The sequence below is a fragment of the Cryptomeria japonica genome, chromosome 3 (assembly GCF_030272615.1).
Source record: "Cryptomeria japonica chromosome 3, Sugi_1.0, whole genome shotgun sequence".
Taxonomy (NCBI): Eukaryota; Viridiplantae; Streptophyta; class Pinopsida; order Cupressales; family Cupressaceae; genus Cryptomeria; species Cryptomeria japonica.
Genome location: NC_081407.1, coordinates 38,947,061 through 38,965,763, shown reverse-complemented (window position 1 = coordinate 38,965,763; position 18,703 = coordinate 38,947,061). Strand labels below are relative to the sequence as shown.

Genomic DNA, 18,703 nt, shown 5'->3' with positions numbered 1-18,703 from the left:
AGCCGCGAATTCCTCCATGTCATCTGTGGGTCCCAGGAACGTCGCTCTCATGGACCTGTCGTACTTGAATGGTATGCCTTCGACATCATATCGAGGCATGTCGTTTTGGAGCCAGAATAGCTACAACCATCTGAGTTCATCTCTCACTTGCTTGTCACAAGTAAATTGAAATTTGAGCTGTCTGTACAAGCTTTCATTTAAGAATTAAGTTTGATTTGACATTTCAATAAAAGATTTATGTGATCGAAATTACGTACCTGTTAAATGAAGTATTTATGTATAATAATATGTAATTTTTTCTATTGAAATTAAATTTTATAGTTAAATAAATTAATGAGAATAAAGAAAAATAGTATTTATATAATCAGTTAAATTTTTATTTTTTTTAAATTATAAATTTTTTGTTGAAAAAATAATAATTCTATGCATTCATTGATAATAACCTGCCTTTAACGAAACTAATAATAATGCTTGAATTAAAGGAATTAGAGCCCCCTTCCCACCCATAAAAACACTAGGGGAAACTAACTAATCTATAAACTCCAAGGGGCAAAAATGTTAGGGTTTGCAAGAGTCAAGAAGGTTACGAAGTTGGGTAAAGAGGAAATTTAGTCGGAGTAGATTTTCTAGCGCGGAACAGAGTCTATCGAGCTAGAGAGGCGGAGCAAGGAGAGCAAAAATGCCGTCCCACAAAACTTTCATAATAAAGAAGAAGTTGGCCAAGAAGATGAGGCAAAACAGGCCCATACCTCATTGGATCAGGATGAGGACTGATAACACTATCAGGTACAATGCAAAGCGCAGACATTGGCGTAGAACGAAGCTTGGTCTGTGAAACATGTGCGATTATGGAGATTCTTATACCTTGGCTACACTTTGTTCAGGTTATTGTTTATGAACTAGTCAGATTTGATCGTTTCTATTTTGAGCTTGTTGTAAATCTTACAATGAGATTTTGGTTTCTTCTTGGACCTTTTTCTGTTTTTCAATCTAATTATCATCGGTAACTGTATTATTCAGCTTATATTTGTTTCTGATAGTCAATTGATTATATCCGTATTACTTGTGTCATTAAAAAAAAGATTTTCTAGGGTTTAATGTTCTCTCTCTTCAACCATAATTTACCATGGGATAAATAGAACCTATTCCCTTTTCTTCATGCATTTGGCACGGGATTTTTGATGTTCATTCTGATTATAATGAAGATCTTATGATCCGTGCCGAAATAAAATGCCTTTTCACACCATGCCAATAGTTGAATGGACTGGCAGTGGTCAGACAACCGTAGGGCAGGATCCACAGATAAAGGGCTTCCCATGCGTTTTGTCTACTATGTCGTTGCCCACATTTTAATAGTAAGTATGTCATTCTTTTACTGTAAGCGTTATTCTAGTTTTCTGTTGTTCGTAATGTGTGACTTACATCGTTATGTTTGAGGGTTGCTAATATCTGTGATTTTGAAGTACAGTAAATAGTATTTTAAAGATTTCTTTAATGGAATCATAGGTCATTAAATATGATATTTCGTTATTGAATTCCTCGTACAAGTTAGTTGTTATGCGTCAACAACTTGGTTCTCACTCAGTGGCATTAATTTAAGTGCTATCAGCGCCATTAAGGCTTGGGCGTTACTTTTACGGGTTTTAGTTACTTTTGGGATTTTCAGTGGATTTGGGGTTAGGAGTTTAAATTTAGAGTATGCAATACGATATGTTTACTGCCATTAAAGTTATGGGTTTAAGTATCAATATATTTATCATTAAGGGTAGGTTTTATAGTGTTAGTCTTAGGGTTGTTTCTTAGGGATGCGCTGATGAGAGTCCAACAATTCTGAATGCTTGCTGATGAGAGTCCAACAATTCTGAATGCTTGCTGATGAGATTCCAACAATTCTGAATGCTTGTTTTAGAAATGGAGCATTTAGTGTAAACTTAAATTGGTTGAGAGGAACGTGGCGTTTAAGCCACACATAGTACTTTACAGAACGCCCAATGGTATTAGATATCTCGAAATACGGAGTGCCCTTTAATGTCAACGTATGTGACATTTGGCTTCCTCTTAGCGATCAGCTGCATGTTGTGTACCAATCTTGGATATACAAGCCAAGTAACATTAGGATCTCCCAGCTTTTAATTGTTGTATATTATAACAACCTTGAAATATCCTTGGATTTCTAATGGGACATAGACGTTTGTAAATACTTGGATTTTTTAAAATGTAGAGTGAACTAGACTGGCACTTTCTTGTATGGTATATTTGATGCAGCAAGCTATTGTTTAAAAAGGAGTCTTTTAATAAGTATGGGCATTGTATGGTATTTATGATTTAGCAAATAATCTTTTTGAAAGGTATCATTGAGCGAACAAATGGGGGTATCAACGGTTTCTAATGCTAACTAGCATCTTTGTTGAAGTAAAGCATCTTACTATTAAAAGATGGCATGTTAGCCAAGGTTTTTGACCAAACGTTCTTCAGATGGAATCATCTTCTAAAATTGTAGTCGTCTTGGTGATTATCTATTCAGTTCGTCTTTAGTGAGATTAGAATGCAATCCTATAATGGAACAATCTTTCTATGTTATTAGAATATTTTGTACTTGATATTTTTATTAGTTTGGTTTATATGCTATTCACAAATGCACTGGGGAAATGAGTAATTGCATTTTCTGACATTTTGAGACTTGTTTTGTCTTGTGTTCTTTTATTTCTGATTGACTATGATCCTTGGTCCATTAGGTTATAGTCACAAGAATTATAAATTGTAGAAGTTAGTTATAGCTGGAAATAGATTACAATTGAAAGTTTCAAAGCATTTGACAATATCAATTGGTCTTAAGATAGAGAGTTATGATCAACTGTTCTTAAAACATCAGCAGTTCTGAACTATTACGATGAATTTTAGTTTAAATTTCTTGAATCATCAAACGGAGATTAGTTGTCTAGACTTCATTTTGTTTGTCGATATGGAATAACTGGTCTGCATTGTGATGGGTCAAACTGGCCTTCCCAAATTTGTCATGGAACTCGTGTAGAAATCACACTTCATTGGTTGTGTGCCTAAATGTTTCAAGTGCTTTAAGAAAATGAAACAAGGGGGGTCAATTTAAACAAGAGGGAGCCTTAGTAAAGAAAAGGGGATTTTTGGGGCTATTGATTGGAGACAGATTTAAGTTGGACAGTAAATGTTGATTGGAAGAGGTTTGGACACACTGATGGTAAGAGGTTCATATCTATTCAGAGCACTCCCAGTTGTTTATTGCTTTGCCCATTGCTGACTCGTGGGATTTTTCAGGCGATTTCGGGTATGAAACGTACCGGAATCAGATTCTGAAACGAATCTCCTTTGGGTTCATCCAAGGTTTGTGTTTTTAGATGCCGAAATGTTTCCGAAATGTTTAGTGATTCTAATTTGATCTTTTTGATATTCTGCAGTGCTGATTAGTGAACTCGGAACTTATTTATCATGAGATTCTAGTTTGATCTTTTTGATACTGAAAACTGAATTAAAATTAGTATGTTATGTTGCAAAATTTGAAATTTGTAATGGTTTTGTTTAGCATATGTATTGGTATATGACGTTCTAAACTTAATTCTATTTTTTAGTTACATGCATGCATGCATGCATGCATACATGCATGGATCATGCATGTATAATTTTTGTATGAACGTACCAAAAACGTATCCAACCCCCCAAAAAATTTATGTCGTACCAACGTTTCGTGCCCACGTACGCGTACCCAATTTGGCAACTTAGCTTTGCCCCACTCTCCTTAAAGGAAAATCTGAAAATCAAAACAAATATTTACTTTTTCTCTGGTCTAATATTCTGTAGATGTACTAGTACTTGCAATAGCATCTGGACCATGGTGCTTCTTGCTGCACTCTTCCTTTTTGAAGATCTAGGTCATGTGGCATTTGCATCACTACTTTGCTCCTGACCGTGGCCGGAGGTGAGGCTTTATCTTCTCCCCTCCTTACTTCAGGTGCCATTGCTCCAGAGTTGTTCCTGACAGTGCCTCGGGATGGGTTCTATCCTCTCAGCCCCAGTCCCACTTCCCCAGGGTTGAGAAAGATTCTCTTGATCTAATAATCTGTTTGCTTGATATAAGGCTCCTTGTATGTGTCTCTGCTGGTTGTATCTTGTCATTTGCTAGCATCAGGATGATGTAACTTAACTTTTCTAAGGTGTACCTAAATGTTCATGCTATCCTCTTAAATCTAGACCTATTGGCTGAGGGCACACTCTCATCTGCAGTTGTGGGAACGCATTTTTAGAAAGATTCTCTTGATCTAATATTCTGTTTGCTTGATTTAAGGCTCCCTTGTGTTTCTGTTAGTTGTAGCCTGTCATTTGCTAGCATCAAGGTGGTGTAACTGAACTTTTCTAAAGGCGTACATAAACATTTATGCCATCTGCTTAAATCTAGACATATTGGCTGAGGACACACTCTTATCTGCTGTTGTGGGAAAGCATTCAACCAAAATCTTGTTATGTGCTCTGTACAAGGACAGATTAGCATTCACATTTTAAGTGGCAACTACTTTTACACCATCCAACTTTTTGTTAACTAATTTTATGGCAATTGTAAACAACTCTTGGAATTGATATTTGATTTAATGGGAAGGCTGGGATGGTTGTTGTCCTTATTATCAGACCTATTGATTGAGGACACAATCTCATCTACTGTTCTGGGGAAGTGTTCAACTAACATCTCTTCGGCATGTGCTGTTCAAAGGCTGATCTTCATTCATACTTAAAGCCACAGCGTCTTATACGCTATCCAACTTTTTTGTGAATTCTAATCTTGTTGCAATTGTCTCTCACTGACAAGGCCGAGAAAGTTGATATTCAAGTACAGACTGCTTCTCAAATGGGAAACATATATTATTACTCAAATGAAAAGCTCCAAAATGGAGAAGAGTATGACTGCCAGGCCTGACAAGTAAAAACTAGAACATGCAGAGGTCTGCAAAGAATATGATTCTTGGTAGATTGAAAAACATGTAAGAAAAAAATGCATACTTTGGTGTTCTTTCTTTTTGGTTCACAACAGAGTGAAGGGTTGCATATTTTTACCTAAATTGACTATAGTTGTAACACTTGAGCCTAGTTACCAGAAACGCGACGGGAGACTTCCGTTTCGAAACGGGTTTCCTGTTGCAGACGGCCGTTTCGAAGCTATGATTTTCGTTTTTTCAGCAGTTTAAAATTTAAATAAAAACTTTTAAGACATTTTTTATCTTTTCTCCAACTTCGAGGTGGAGTTTACATTAGTTTATAAATGCCAATAAAGCCCAAGCTGGAGTTTATAACTGCCAATAAAGTCCAAGCTGGAGTTTACATTAATTTGCAATTTGCAATTTTTGTACGCCTAGTTAAGTATCACACAATTTTATTTTTGTTCTGGTGGTTTTATTATACTTATTGTGTGAAATGTTTTATAGAAATTATTTTAAAATGAAAGAATGAAATCAAAGAATGTTTAAAATTTTTATAGAGATATATGTTTTTATAATTTTAATTTTTAAAATTAATTTTATTATATATATATATTAAAAATCCGTTTCTTATACGCAACCTTTTAAACTTCAGTTTCTCGTCATGTTACCCTTGCTGTTACGTTTCTCATTTCTCGCTTCTGGTAGCATAGCTCTTGAGGATCCTGTGGTCAAGCTTCTTGTGTTGAGGTTTTTCCTCCTGTTTTAAACCCGTCGTGAGAAATGTCCAATCTGGGAGGGCATTACTGAGAAGTGTAGTGAAAACCTCAAACGATTGGATCATTAGCATCTCCCTCGAGAAAATTGACTATATTTTCAAAATTGAATTCCTAATCTTTGTATCATCTTTATGAAAATGTTTTGACTAATTTGAATCATAATATCGTATGATTTGTTTCCAGCAGCATTTTCTTGTTTGACTTATTATATCGGTTATTACCTGTATTGTCTGCTGAATGCCAAATCAGACAATTTCAAAGTACTGTACACTGCATCATAGTAGCATTACACTTGCAAAGCCTGTAATAAATTTGAAGCATTACCTGAGTGACAGTGATTACATATCTTTTTTGGCTCATTTTTACTCTGATACAGAGCAAAGTTAGATTGAACACTTATGGTTTTGGGTTAAGGTTATGGTATTTTAAATTTTATATTTACTTTGAATAATTTTTTTTTAGTAAATTAGTAGACAAAACTTAAAATGGTAAGGAGGTTTTTGTTTAAGTTTATTATTATTAGAATATTTAATTATATTTTAGTCATTTATATTTAGTTCCTTGTTAATGGTCATTTAGCTTTTTAGTTAATTAACTTTTAAGCTTTATTTAACATTTAGCTTTTTCTTTTTAGTTAATTAGCTTTTAAGTTTTATTTAACATTTAACTTTTTTTTTTTAGTTAATTAGCTTTTAAGCTTTATTTAGCATTTAGCTTTTTCTTTTTAGCTAATTAGCTTTTAAGCTTAATTTAGCTTTCACGCTTAATTTAGCGTTTTGCTATTTAATCTTTTACTTCAACGTTATGTTCTAATTATAGAACATCGTTTTGTAACCTCTATATATACGTGTGTATATCGTTCGATGTAATCATTTGATTATTGAATCATTCTTTCAATTTATTTTTCATGGTATTAGAGCGGGTCAATGGGATTCTTTAAAGTTTGGCGAATTTTCTAATATAAAATCATGGCCTTTTTGAAATATTATCCAAATTTTTTTTTATAAAAAAGTGATTTTGCTTTTTTGAAGGCTTTTTTAGGGTTTCGAGGGTTTTTGGTTCATGGGCGAATTTCTATGTGTTGGGCAACAGTTCATGTTTTTTTTAGCATTCTGGAGATTTTCGGGCCTGCAACTTGAGTTGATTGAATAATCGGATGATTACATTGAACGATATACACGTATATATAGAGGTTACAAGACGATGTTCTATAATTAGAACATACCGTTTAAACGCTAAATTAAGCTTGGAAGCTAATTACATAATAAAAAGCTAACTTAACAAGCTAAATAAGTCGACAACTTTAAATAGAAGATGACCATTATAGAAGATATTGATATTATTTTAACACCCTCCTTAATGGTCATCGTACTCAATACCCTACAGAAGACATTGCAGGTGTTTTGATCACAAATGCAAAGAACACTTTGTTGCTACAGAGACCCTCCCAGGATCTGCAGAATGTGAATGACCAAGAGTACCAAAAGCCATCCAAGCAAATGTAGGGAATTTGGTAACCCTATATGTGGCTACCATAGAGCAAAGCTCACCCAAGAAAATCCAAGTGCAAAATGTGCATCTGTTCACAAGTTACAAAAAAATCAAGCATAATCAATCATTTACCTTGCCTAAATAGGGGAAAGGAGCCAGTAGTCGTCATAGCTAGCTAACTTCATGCATCTTAAGCTCCTAAACGGTTTGTCCGATTTCGATGATTTTTTTTTTTGGTTCTCTCTATATGTGACTTAATTGCTTAAAGCTATTGATTTGGCTTGTGGGCATGGATGACACATTCTATGGATTCAATTATGCCTCAATGGGTCAAAAAATGGTCATTTCAAAGTGTTGACGGAAACATGACCCTTATCACCCCAATAGTTGTTCCCTAAACACCCAATAAAAATTTAAAAAACATCCAATGTCAAAATGAAATAACACCTAATTATAAGTGTTTATGCGCATGAGCTTGTTAGACATGATAACATTAAAGTTAGGAGTGTTGGGTGACTTGATATATCAAGTCCCATTTAATTCCCACCCTTGCCCACGTAGACGCAAACACTATCGTGCATAAGCGGTAGTCATTGAATCCTGATGTATCATCGTAAATTGTACACCCTTTATTGAGTGGTGCAATTCCACGCTTAGGTTAGCATCCGCCTTAGTGAGTTTGCATCTTGCATTCAAAATTCTCTTTAAGCATTTAATTAATTAATTTAATTAAATATAAAGTCTTCTTTCATCACTCTACACATTTTATTCTTTCAATTAATTAATTCATCAAATACCCTAATTATGTCCTATTTCGACCTTCAAGGTTCAATTTTACATATCTAGACATCTCAAATTTCCATATAATTTTGGAATTGACTTTAAAATTACAATATCTTGCTTCCTCGAAAGCGGTATTTTAATGTTTAAATCCAAGAAATTGGTGAGATCGGCCTATGGCTCAAAACAAAGTTAGGGTTTCATACATATAGCCTTTCATTTCCTCGTTTGAAGGATCCATCTACAAGCAATTGAAGGAGCCTCTTATGAAATGAAAGTACAGGTTATGTGGAGTCTACAATGAGCAAATCAAGCATTCATCAAGCATTTATCAAGTCTACATCAATTAGGAGTTTTGAAGACATTGAAGAATAATAGGAGATCACCGATTGTTGATTGGCTTGTACCTTTGGTATGGTTTCATGTTATTGTCATGTCTTTGTATGAGTTTCATAACATTCATTTTCAGATTTACAATCATGCTTTTGATCGATTATTGCATTTGTGATTTGAAGCATATACATTTACATTTACAATCATTTAGGGTTTGTTCTTCAAAGTGTAGGGTAGAACTCTAGATTTACTTTTTTGTTCATTTAGGATCTTGCATACACAAAATCCTTACACATTTTCAATACATTGTCGGCTATTTGTGGAGGTGGAAACCACCAAAACAAGGGGTTTGACTAAGCCAAAACCCTCTATAGCCACCTAGACACCATTTTTCAAGTTGTAGGTTCAAATACAGAAATCCGGCGAACGCACGAATTTCGGGACCGATGGAACACACATGGGCAGACTTAGTCTCAAAGCTAGATCCGAATTTCCAGGGATCAGGGCGTGGTGCCACATTCTAGTCCTCCTTGTTTTGCATCATTTTTTGGTAGATCATCATTTCAGAGTCTCAGAATCCAAAATCCAAAAGTTTAGCCCTCCGTGATATCAGGGACTAGGGCGTGGCGCCTTGGTCCTGCCTAGTCTGCACCAAATTTCAGTGACAGGTGCACCTTTGAGTTCATTTTCTAGTTCTATTTTCAGTTTCTCAGTTTCAGTTCAATCAAAATTGTGCTTTTAGTTTTTCAGTTTCAGTTCAATCAAATTCTGCATTTTTAGTTTATGTTTGCTTCCTTGTTCATCTCCTAGCATAGTCGATCATTGTATCATATTTTGTACATCTCTTCATTTGCAACAAAGGAATAGAAACCCCCCCCCTCTCTCTCTCTCTCTCTCACACACACACACACACACACACACACACACACACACACACACAAGAAGTGGTCAAAGTGAATCATCGACTTAGGAGCTTTTGTATTTCAATGTGTACATGCGAGTGGGATTAGGTCTTAGCTACTTGGTTCCATTTTTATGCTTCACACTTAAAACCAAACTCATGAACATTACAATTGCCCTTCTCCGTGTTTGCCACTTTATTCATCTTGCATGTTTGTATGTTCAATGATTTTAGTTTTAGAATAATTATATGCTCTAGTGTGTTCGATTTTACTATAAAAAAATATTGTATGCCCTCATGGGTTTGATTTTATTGTGAAATAATTAGTAAATGTCTCATTGGTTTGATTTTATTGTGAAATGATTAGTAAATGCCTCATGGGTTTGATTTTAATGTAAAAAAATTATTGTATACCCTTGTGCATTCAATTTTATTGTGAATAATTAGTGTATGCCCTCATAAGTTCCATTTGACTGTGAAATAATTACTAAATGCCCTCATGGGTTCGATTTTATTGCCAAAAAATAATTGTATGGCCTCACGAGTTCGATTTGATTGTGAAATAATTACTATATGCTCTCATGGGTTTGATTTTACTAGGAAAAAAATATTGTATGCTTGTGCATTCGATTTTATTGTGAAATAATTAGTGTATGCCCTCATGGGTTTGATTTTACTGTGAAATAGTTACTGTATGCCCTTGTGCATTCAATTTTACTGTGAATAAGTAGTGTGCCCTCATGGGTGAAATAATTGTTTGCCCTTGTGCATTTGATTTTACTGTTAAATAATTATTGTATGCCCTCACGAGTTCGATTTTACTATGAAATTTATACTATATGCCCTCATGGGTTCAATTTTACTGTGAAATAATTACTGTATGCCCTCATGGGTTCGAAATAATTATTGTATACCCTCATAGGTTCGATTTTACTATGAAATAATTACTAAATGTTGTCATGGTTTGTAGGTTCGCTTTCCATATTTTTTTGATTTCATAAAACATATTTGTATACACATGTATACCTTTGTATACATCCTGTATACACTTGTATAACTGTGTGAAATAAATACCGTATGCCCTAATGGGTCCTATATACACTTGTATACATATGTATAATTGTGTGAAATAAATATTGTATGTCTCACTCTATTCTTCCTCCATGTTCGTATGTTCAATGATTTCAGTTTGAGAATAATGTCAAATATTTGGTCTATGGCATGAGGGTTTAATTCTATTGTGAACTAATTGTGAAATGATCTCTATATGCCCTCATAGGTTTGATTTTATTGAGAAATATTTATAGGTATACACATGTATACACGTGTATACATTTGTATAGACCACTATTGTTGAGATCAATGACAACAATGTACAACAATATCCAACAATATATGCACCTATATTTTGGACATATAATACTAAGTTGAGAAGAGATAACAAACATGAGGCAAGGATAATGGTAGTTATTATGAGTGTTTCTAAGATTCATCACCATGCCTACAAGTCAATCACTAAAATGGTTTGACATATGTTGGTTAGAGTTATTGTTGTACAAGCCATGTGAAGATATATTAGACTTGATGGTACTATAGTTACATCAAATGGGGAGTCAATTATAATCCATGATTAGGAATGAAGAATTATTTTAGACAAAACTAAAGATCATTTTTAAAGTGATGATATATTACCTAATGATTAGAATATAATTGAACGTGATCATTTCAAGGCTACATTGTGGAAAAATTACGAATGAGATAGAAATAGATATGCTAGATAGAAGATATATTGATAGAAAATTCTTATGGAGTACAAAATATCAAGAAGATTACACAAATAAAGTAATAAATTTCATCACCACCATGAAAGGGAATGACTTACTAATACTTGATTCTATAATGTCAAATATATCATATGAAACCTTAGCATTGAGTAAAAAAACACTTGATAAATTATTATGTCACAATATTATTGAAATTTCAATATGTAATCCCACTATGCGTGATAATTCAATGAAAAAGAATATAATTCTTGCATTTTGTTAAGTTCTTCAAGATGCATAAGCACCACAAAGTTGTCCCCTATTATTACTAGCATCAATTGGAATCGTGGTTTTGAAACATTGGTGCATTAATAATCCATTCAACACTAAAAATTTCACTTACATATTTTGTTGAATTAGAAGGGACAAGACTCACAAGCTTCCAAAAATACATATTAGTTGTAGAAATGAACTTTATTGAACAAAATTTGCTACAAAATATTGATTCGAGATTACATCAAGCTTTTCTTGAAAAAAAAATCTTGAGCTTTGGAGGAAGATCAATCATTTTGCTAGAAGATATGAGATAATTACCTCGTATTAGTGGCAAACCATCATAGGATAATAATGTACACATAAAATTACTAGAGAATAATTTAAGATAGTTGTTACCTTGGATAAAGTATTTAGACAAGAAGGTTGCCAACTACTCACAAATATTAGAGATATGTACATCTTATTATAACTAATGATTAAAAATTATTGATGACAAGAATAGATGTTGCTTTACATCTAGTAATTAGGGAAGATTTTGAATATAATATTCAAGTATTTGCAACAAATGATAATGTACATAACCATAACAAAATAAATTGCATTCATTGAAAAGACCATTAGCTCATAGCATTGCAACCAAATAAGGGAGTACTAATCTAGTAGGAGGTCAAAGTGGTGAATTATTATGAATTATTAATTAGGCTAACCTCTAATATGTGGATAGAAGCAAGTCTTGCAAACAAAGCTTTAAGATATATTTAGAATATCATATACAAACCTAGAAGTGCTCCACCAAATCCACTAATGTTATAATCAAATTTAATAATTATTTTGAAATTCCATTTGAAAATACATTTCCAAGTTTAATTTCAATTTCACCAATACAAATGGGATGCACGCGTCAATTGCCTTTATTATTAGCTTGGACACCGATTGTCCACAAATAACAAGGGTTAAATTATTCCAAGGCAACAATTGATATAGAACTAAGAAAAGAACATGTTTAATATTTGTTGATATATAACACATGAAGTCCTTGATAGAATCAAGATCTCACAACCACTTTTATATGATTGTTATGAAAAATTGAAAATAAGGAAACAACTCTTTCAAAGGAAAACTTAGGAAAAGAGATTTAAATATTTGAAAATACAATAATTTTATGTAATATATACCTTATCAAATATAATTATTTTATTGAACTTTAATTTCTTCTTAAATAGGAGAAACATTACATTTCTCGATAATTATGAAATGTCTTATTAATTATATTTTAAAATATTAGTTACACATTTGAAAAATATGGAATGCTTCAACAATGTTCAACAAATGGAATTTATTTGCAAAGGGTAACAATACTTTGTACAAACACATGAAAAAAAAAAAAATGCTAAATTAACATTTTGCATGCTACATTGTAGATGCTATTAACATAGATATCTTAAATACATTAAGATTAAAACATAATAATTTAAAATGATAAAATATTGATCTTATGAAAAATTAAAATGATAAAATATTTTAAAACTAAACATAAAACACGCCTTCATAAAATAACAAAATAAATACATACAAATTTAGAACTCTTTGTTATTAATGATAGACTTATTTAAACAAAACAAAACAATATCATATAACATTCATCCATAAAAGAATCCCACAAAACATTCTAGAGCTATTAAATTTGGAAAAATTAATGCCTGTACCGACCGATCATGATCAGTTGCGGATTAAGAGTTTTAACTTTTTGCCAATCTTGCCCTCCTTCCCTTAATCTGTCCCGTAATCCATCTGTTCCTGTATAATCATGGTTAAACTCTTTGAGCATTTTCAATTCCTCCAATCCCTCGGGAACTTTTCTCAGTCTGTTACACTCCTGTAGCTTAAAAACCTCGAGGCGTGGCATTGCTCCATCTTCCAATTTAGGAAACTCCTCCAGTCCAGGGAAATCTTTAATCAGCAAGAACCGAAGTTTTGGAAACCCGCCTGACTTTCCAAAAGCCTCTGCTATCTCTCTGCAACTTCCGTTATACTCCAAACGCAAACTCACTAAGTTTGGCATATTTTGGAATTCTGGATAACTACTCCAATCACATCTCTGTAACCTGAGTTCTCTAAGGTTTACAAAACTACATAAACGACTTGTTACAGCAAATTCTTCTACCTGTAGTTTTTCAAGATCTGTCATAATCTCCAGTTTCTCCGGAAACAGGGGACGAGAGAGTGGAACACAATTCTCAACAGTGAGATGACGCATCTTTACCAACCGCCCCAAAATCCCTTGTTTTATACTCTCTAATTGTGATTCTCTATGAATCTGTATCCTTAATTCTTGCAGCTGGATCATACTACCAACGTTCTCTAACTTCAAATCTGCATCATTTTCGACAGAGAGGCATAAGCACTGAGATCTCAGTGTCCTCAGAGATGTGAGATTTGAGATTCCCTTTGGCAAAGTACTAATACTCCAATGGAGTATATTGATCTGTTGAAGACATTTCAGTTCACCTATCCACGCTGGTATCTGCCTTAAACTAGAGCAAAAAGAAACATCTAGAAAGCGAAGACTCTGCAACCTTCTAACACACCCTGGTACCTCCTCAATCCATGTGTCCGACATGTTCAATACTTTGAGAAGCTTCATATCTCCAACACAATCAGGCAATGTAGTGATGGGATTCCTGCTCAAGTCAAGAACCCGTAGTACTTTCATATTCATTAAAAATTTAGGGGGAATGCTAACTATGTGATTGTCATACAATGATAAAGTCCGGAGAAGTTTGGCAGAAGATACAGGAAGGATTTGTGCCATGACATTGTCATTTATACTTTTCTTGGGCAACAAAACCCTACACCATTCAGTACTATTTTTCCTGGAAGGGGGTTTCGGGAAGGCCTTCTTAATATCAAAAGCACATTTATTTTCTTTACATATATACATGGCTAAATCATGAAACAAATCATGAACTATGCAATATTTCTTGACTTCAATACCATAGCCAGATTCCCATTCTTCCACTAATTCAACCAAACAAAGGTTGGCAAGCTCATGTAAATAACTCCATCCAATATCCCACTGGTCTTCTCCGTCTGGAACGAAGCCTTCTCCTATCCACAGATTTACCAGGTATTCACACTCTATTCTCTCATCCTCAGGGAAGAAAGAGAGATAAGCGAAACAAGCCCTAAGATGTGCAGGCAAGCAATCATAGCTCAATTTAAGGACTTCCATGGGTTTATTGAGAGTAGATACCTCTTTAAGCTGACTTAATTTTGAGTTCCATTCCCTTTGAAGTGTGAAGCCTGCCAGAGATGCTGCTGTTGTCTTGATGGCCAAGGGCAGGTTTCCACATTCCTTTACAATGTTGTGAGCTACATCCACAAGGTGCTCAGGTGCTCTGTTTCCCTCATACTCTGGAAACCCATAAATACAAAACAGTTTCCAACTGTCTTCTTCACTCAAACATTCCATCTCATAAATTTCTGCCATCACATTTCTGCAAACATCTTTGTTTCTTGTTGTAATCACAAGTTTGCAGTTATGGCCAATTGTCAAACCAAGTCTTTCTATCAAGTTATCCTTTTTTATGGGCTTCCACACATCATCCAGAACAATGAGAATCCTCTTTTCTTTCAAGTGGAAATTAATCAATTCCTCTGCTCTTTGTTCAGACACTCTATAAATTTTATCCTTTATATCTAAGTGAGAGGCTAAGTCATGCTGCAACTTAGAAATAGAAAAAGATTGAGAAATTGAAAGCCAAATAGATTTCTCAAACCTGTCTTTGGTGAAATTGTAAAAATTTTGCAGAAGATATGTCTTGCCTACGCCACCCATTCCAACAACAGCAATAACAGAAACTGCAGGCTTGTCTAACAAGCTTACCAAGTACTCAACCTTGGTCTCTATACCCACTGGATGTGAATCTATTGGCACATTACTTGATCTCTTCCGGTCTGATGATTGAAATCTGCTGCTTGATGATTCTTCCCCACTCAAAACATCATGATTTATCTTTAATTTCCTTCCCTCCTCAGTAAGGAAGTTGATTCTATTTTTGACCTTGCTGATTTTTCGTGCCATTTTGTAACGAAAAACGAAGTCACTATCAATTAAAATAGACAGAAATCTGCTGCTGTGAAGAGGTTGTACAGTACATAGCTCAAATATGTCTTCTGCACGCAGGGCAATGTCTCGAACATCTTGCAGCCATTGCTTCACACTCTCCTTTTGTCTGCACTGGTACTCAGCATCGTTGAGAAAGCCCTTCATAAATCTAAGTTTGGTCTTCAACCATTCAAAGTCCTCATGGAAGTTTATGAAAAGGCTTACCTGTTTAGATAACTGTTGAACAGCCATCTCAACAACCATCTCACAAAGTTTTGCAGCTACAGCTTCTCCAACTATAGATGCCATCTCTGATTGGTAAAAGTTAAGAATTGAGAATGGGCTTGATTGTAGTAATAACACAAACCCCAACAATGCCTAGTATACTTTCTCAGAATGAGAACCCTACCATTTATGATTTAGTAAAACCTTAGGCTGCAAGTTTCCCAGCTACTTGCAGCTCAAGACTCCATAGTGCATCACTTTATTATATTCACTGGATTGCTTTTCTGCCAGATGATAAATCACTTAAGCTAACATTGTGCGAGTCCCACAAGCAAAAGCAAATATATTTTGTGAATGTTAAGAGCATAAAATCCATAAAAGAAGCTATAAAGTGTGTGAAACAAGAATCTGTAAAAGTAGTTCTAAAGACTAGTTCCCAAAAACGCTCAAATTTCTTGTCAGTGCTTTTGTTAAGGACGGTGGACGTGCACTCCAAACTCTATGGAGTGAATCTGCACCTTACACGTCTGGCAACTTGAGCTTCTTCAGTGAATGCTTAAATAAAGTGTGATAAGTACCACTGTTATTCAATGCCCATAATTGAAAAAGATATTCCATTCCCATTAATGAATAAGGAAAAAGATGGCATCTTGTAAACGAAGCATACTCTTTTCTAGTCAGATTAACATTAAAGAAGCATACATCAACCAGATTAATTAATTGTAGTTGGCAATGGACAATTGTAATTCGTGGGTATTTAAAATTAAATAACAATTAGTTTTAGTAATTATAATGAAGAATACCTTTTGATGTTTTGTAAGTTTTAGTCATTAATAGTATTAAAAAATAATTTTATAGTTTGAAAAATATCATATTATTATAATAGATGTAAAATTGATTATGGGTTGAATTTAATCTAAGTAGGGTCAATCTTATGATCAATGGTATCAGTCTAATGTGTATAAATGATATAAAACATATGGAATTGATCTGAGTGATTGTGAATTATCGGAGACATGTCACCTTGTGTAGGGACACGAAACTACTCTCGAGGAATAAAGTGACCATAGAGCTAGTAGCCTTGTTCAGAAGTAAGTTACAAAAATAAATCAATAACCACATCTGTTGGTAGAGAACACAAAGATAGTTTCTTACAACAACTCAGAGTATGAGAAAATTGATATTCAATGCCCCTTAAAGCAATCTCTAGTGAAACACAATGTAAAACAATATAAATCAGCCCATTCCTCCACAATGTATGATGAGGACTGACTAATATATTTTCTTGATGCAGTCCCTCATGTAAGATCTTCTAGAAATATAACAACAAATTGTCTACGAGAAGATCACCAAACCACCATATTCCTCCAACATGAATTCCTTTGGAGCAGTTCAACATTCTTCAATGTTGATGACAACCTAGTCTATCACTCTGACCAACAATCTCACAACCAAAGCCAATGGTTTTTTCCTCAAAAGTATTGTATAGAATTTGAAGCTCATCTAAGAAGGTTTTGAGATCTGGATTGTTATGAGTATAAGATTGAAGAAGACATAAGTGAGGGGAGAGATTAGCACAAATCATCAAGCTCTCCATTTGAATGGTATAGATCGTAAGAGAGAAGACAATTGAGCAACAAAATTTCATATATACTTTAAGATAATGTGTCTGAAGGCTTGCGAAACAATGTTGTGATGTTGTGAAAGGCCAAGAATAATAGTTTTCCAAGTCTAGACTTGAGGGCAAAGGGCTGGAAGATTGGAAAAGAGATGATTCCATAGGAATTTAACATGAGGACAAAACCATAATGCATGTTTAATTGTCTCTTTTTTAGCACAAAAATGATAAGATAAGGAAAGAGAGACAAAGGAAAGGCGTTAACCAATAGGGAGCTTAAGATGCAAAATTTTCTAGGTAATCAATTGTGCTTGGGCATCAACTTTAGATTTCCAAATGAGAGCACTTAGCTTATTCCACTTGGCACAACTAAATTTGCATTGCCATTTGAGGTTAAGGTGGGTAGACAAGGAAACTGTGGGCAAGAGTTGTTTATAGATGGGTTTAAGAGGGAAAGTACAAAAATTATGATTACAAGGCCATTTCCAGCCGGAGAGGAAGTTATCATGACAAGTTGTCGATAGCGCCAAGTAAGATAAGGTGGAACAAGTTGGTGGAGTTGAAGAATCAAAGGTTTATTTGCTGAGGAAAGACTAAACTATGACTTGAGCCACTGCCATGATTTCCAATTAAAGTTATCTAGATCCCACAAGTCAGGAAAAGTTTGTTTTCTTTTCTTAAAAAGATGTTTTTCCTTGAGGAATTCACAAGTAGTAAGAGGGGCATTGTCAAGTTGAACCAAGCGATTCAACCATATGGAGGAAGAGGCAAAGCTTAAACTATCCCTCGAAGATTGATCATACCATACCAATATTTTTTAAGTTATCTGCCAAGCCTTCCAAATGGAGTTGAATGGGGCAGAAGCATGAGTCTTGAAGAAGGGGACAAGCAAAATTTTGTCCTCCCATAACTAATCCCAATAGTAGCAATTTGAATGCAATGACGAACTAGATATTTTTAAGGAGCATCACCATCCAAGACTCTAATGATCCACTTAGTTGTAAGGCAAATTCCTTGAGTATAAGGGTCAATAATTTCCCCAATCCACCTCTATCTTTTGGTTGGATGCAATGAGAACACAAAGTAGTGGGAGAATTTTTTTTTTATTTCCCCACTTAGCCCAAAGGAAGATCCTTATTAATTGGGTCAATTGATTGTAAATATTTTATAGTTTTAAAAATATCATATTATCATAATAGATGTAAAATTTATTATGGGTCAAATTTATGTTAAGTGGGGTCAATCTCATGATCCATGATATCAATCCAACATGTATAAATGATATAGAACACATGGAGTTGATTTGGGTGATTGTGAATTATTGGAGACATGTCACCTTGTGTAAGGACAAGAAACTACTCTCCAGAAATTGTTGGATTGCAAATGTCATGTTTTCCTAGGTTGACCCCCTCGATTATTTCATGTTGTGGAAGAATATTAAAGACAACAATCTTAACTTGCAACTCGAATTCTAAATCGCCGTTTAACCTAA

The 18,703-nt window shown here is 34.2% G+C and overlaps 2 protein-coding genes across 2 annotated transcripts; one reads left to right on the top strand and one right to left on the bottom strand.

The window, feature by feature from the left end:
* The first annotated feature begins 537 nt into the window (after positions 1–537).
* LOC131054996 (large ribosomal subunit protein eL39) lies at positions 538–1,024 on the top strand. The gene has a single exon (XM_057989599.2). The coding sequence runs from the start codon at positions 680–682 to the stop codon at positions 833–835; it is 156 nt and encodes a 51-aa protein (XP_057845582.1). The 5' UTR covers positions 538–679; the 3' UTR covers positions 836–1,024.
* An 11,802-nt stretch (positions 1,025–12,826) lies between these two features.
* On the bottom strand, positions 12,827–15,893 carry LOC131054997 (probable disease resistance protein RF9). The gene has a single exon (XM_057989600.2). The coding sequence runs from the start codon at positions 15,675–15,677 to the stop codon at positions 12,954–12,956; it is 2,724 nt and encodes a 907-aa protein (XP_057845583.2). The 5' UTR covers positions 15,678–15,893; the 3' UTR covers positions 12,827–12,953.
* Positions 15,894–18,703: the final 2,810 nt, after the last annotated feature.

Coding starts and splice junctions, on each gene's coding strand:
- LOC131054997 (XM_057989600.2), bottom strand. CDS start 15,677: ATGGCATCTATAGTTGGAGAAGCTGTAGCTGCAAAACTTTGTGAGATG.
- LOC131054996 (XM_057989599.2), top strand. CDS start 680: ATGCCGTCCCACAAAACTTTCATAATAAAGAAGAAGTTGGCCAAGAAG.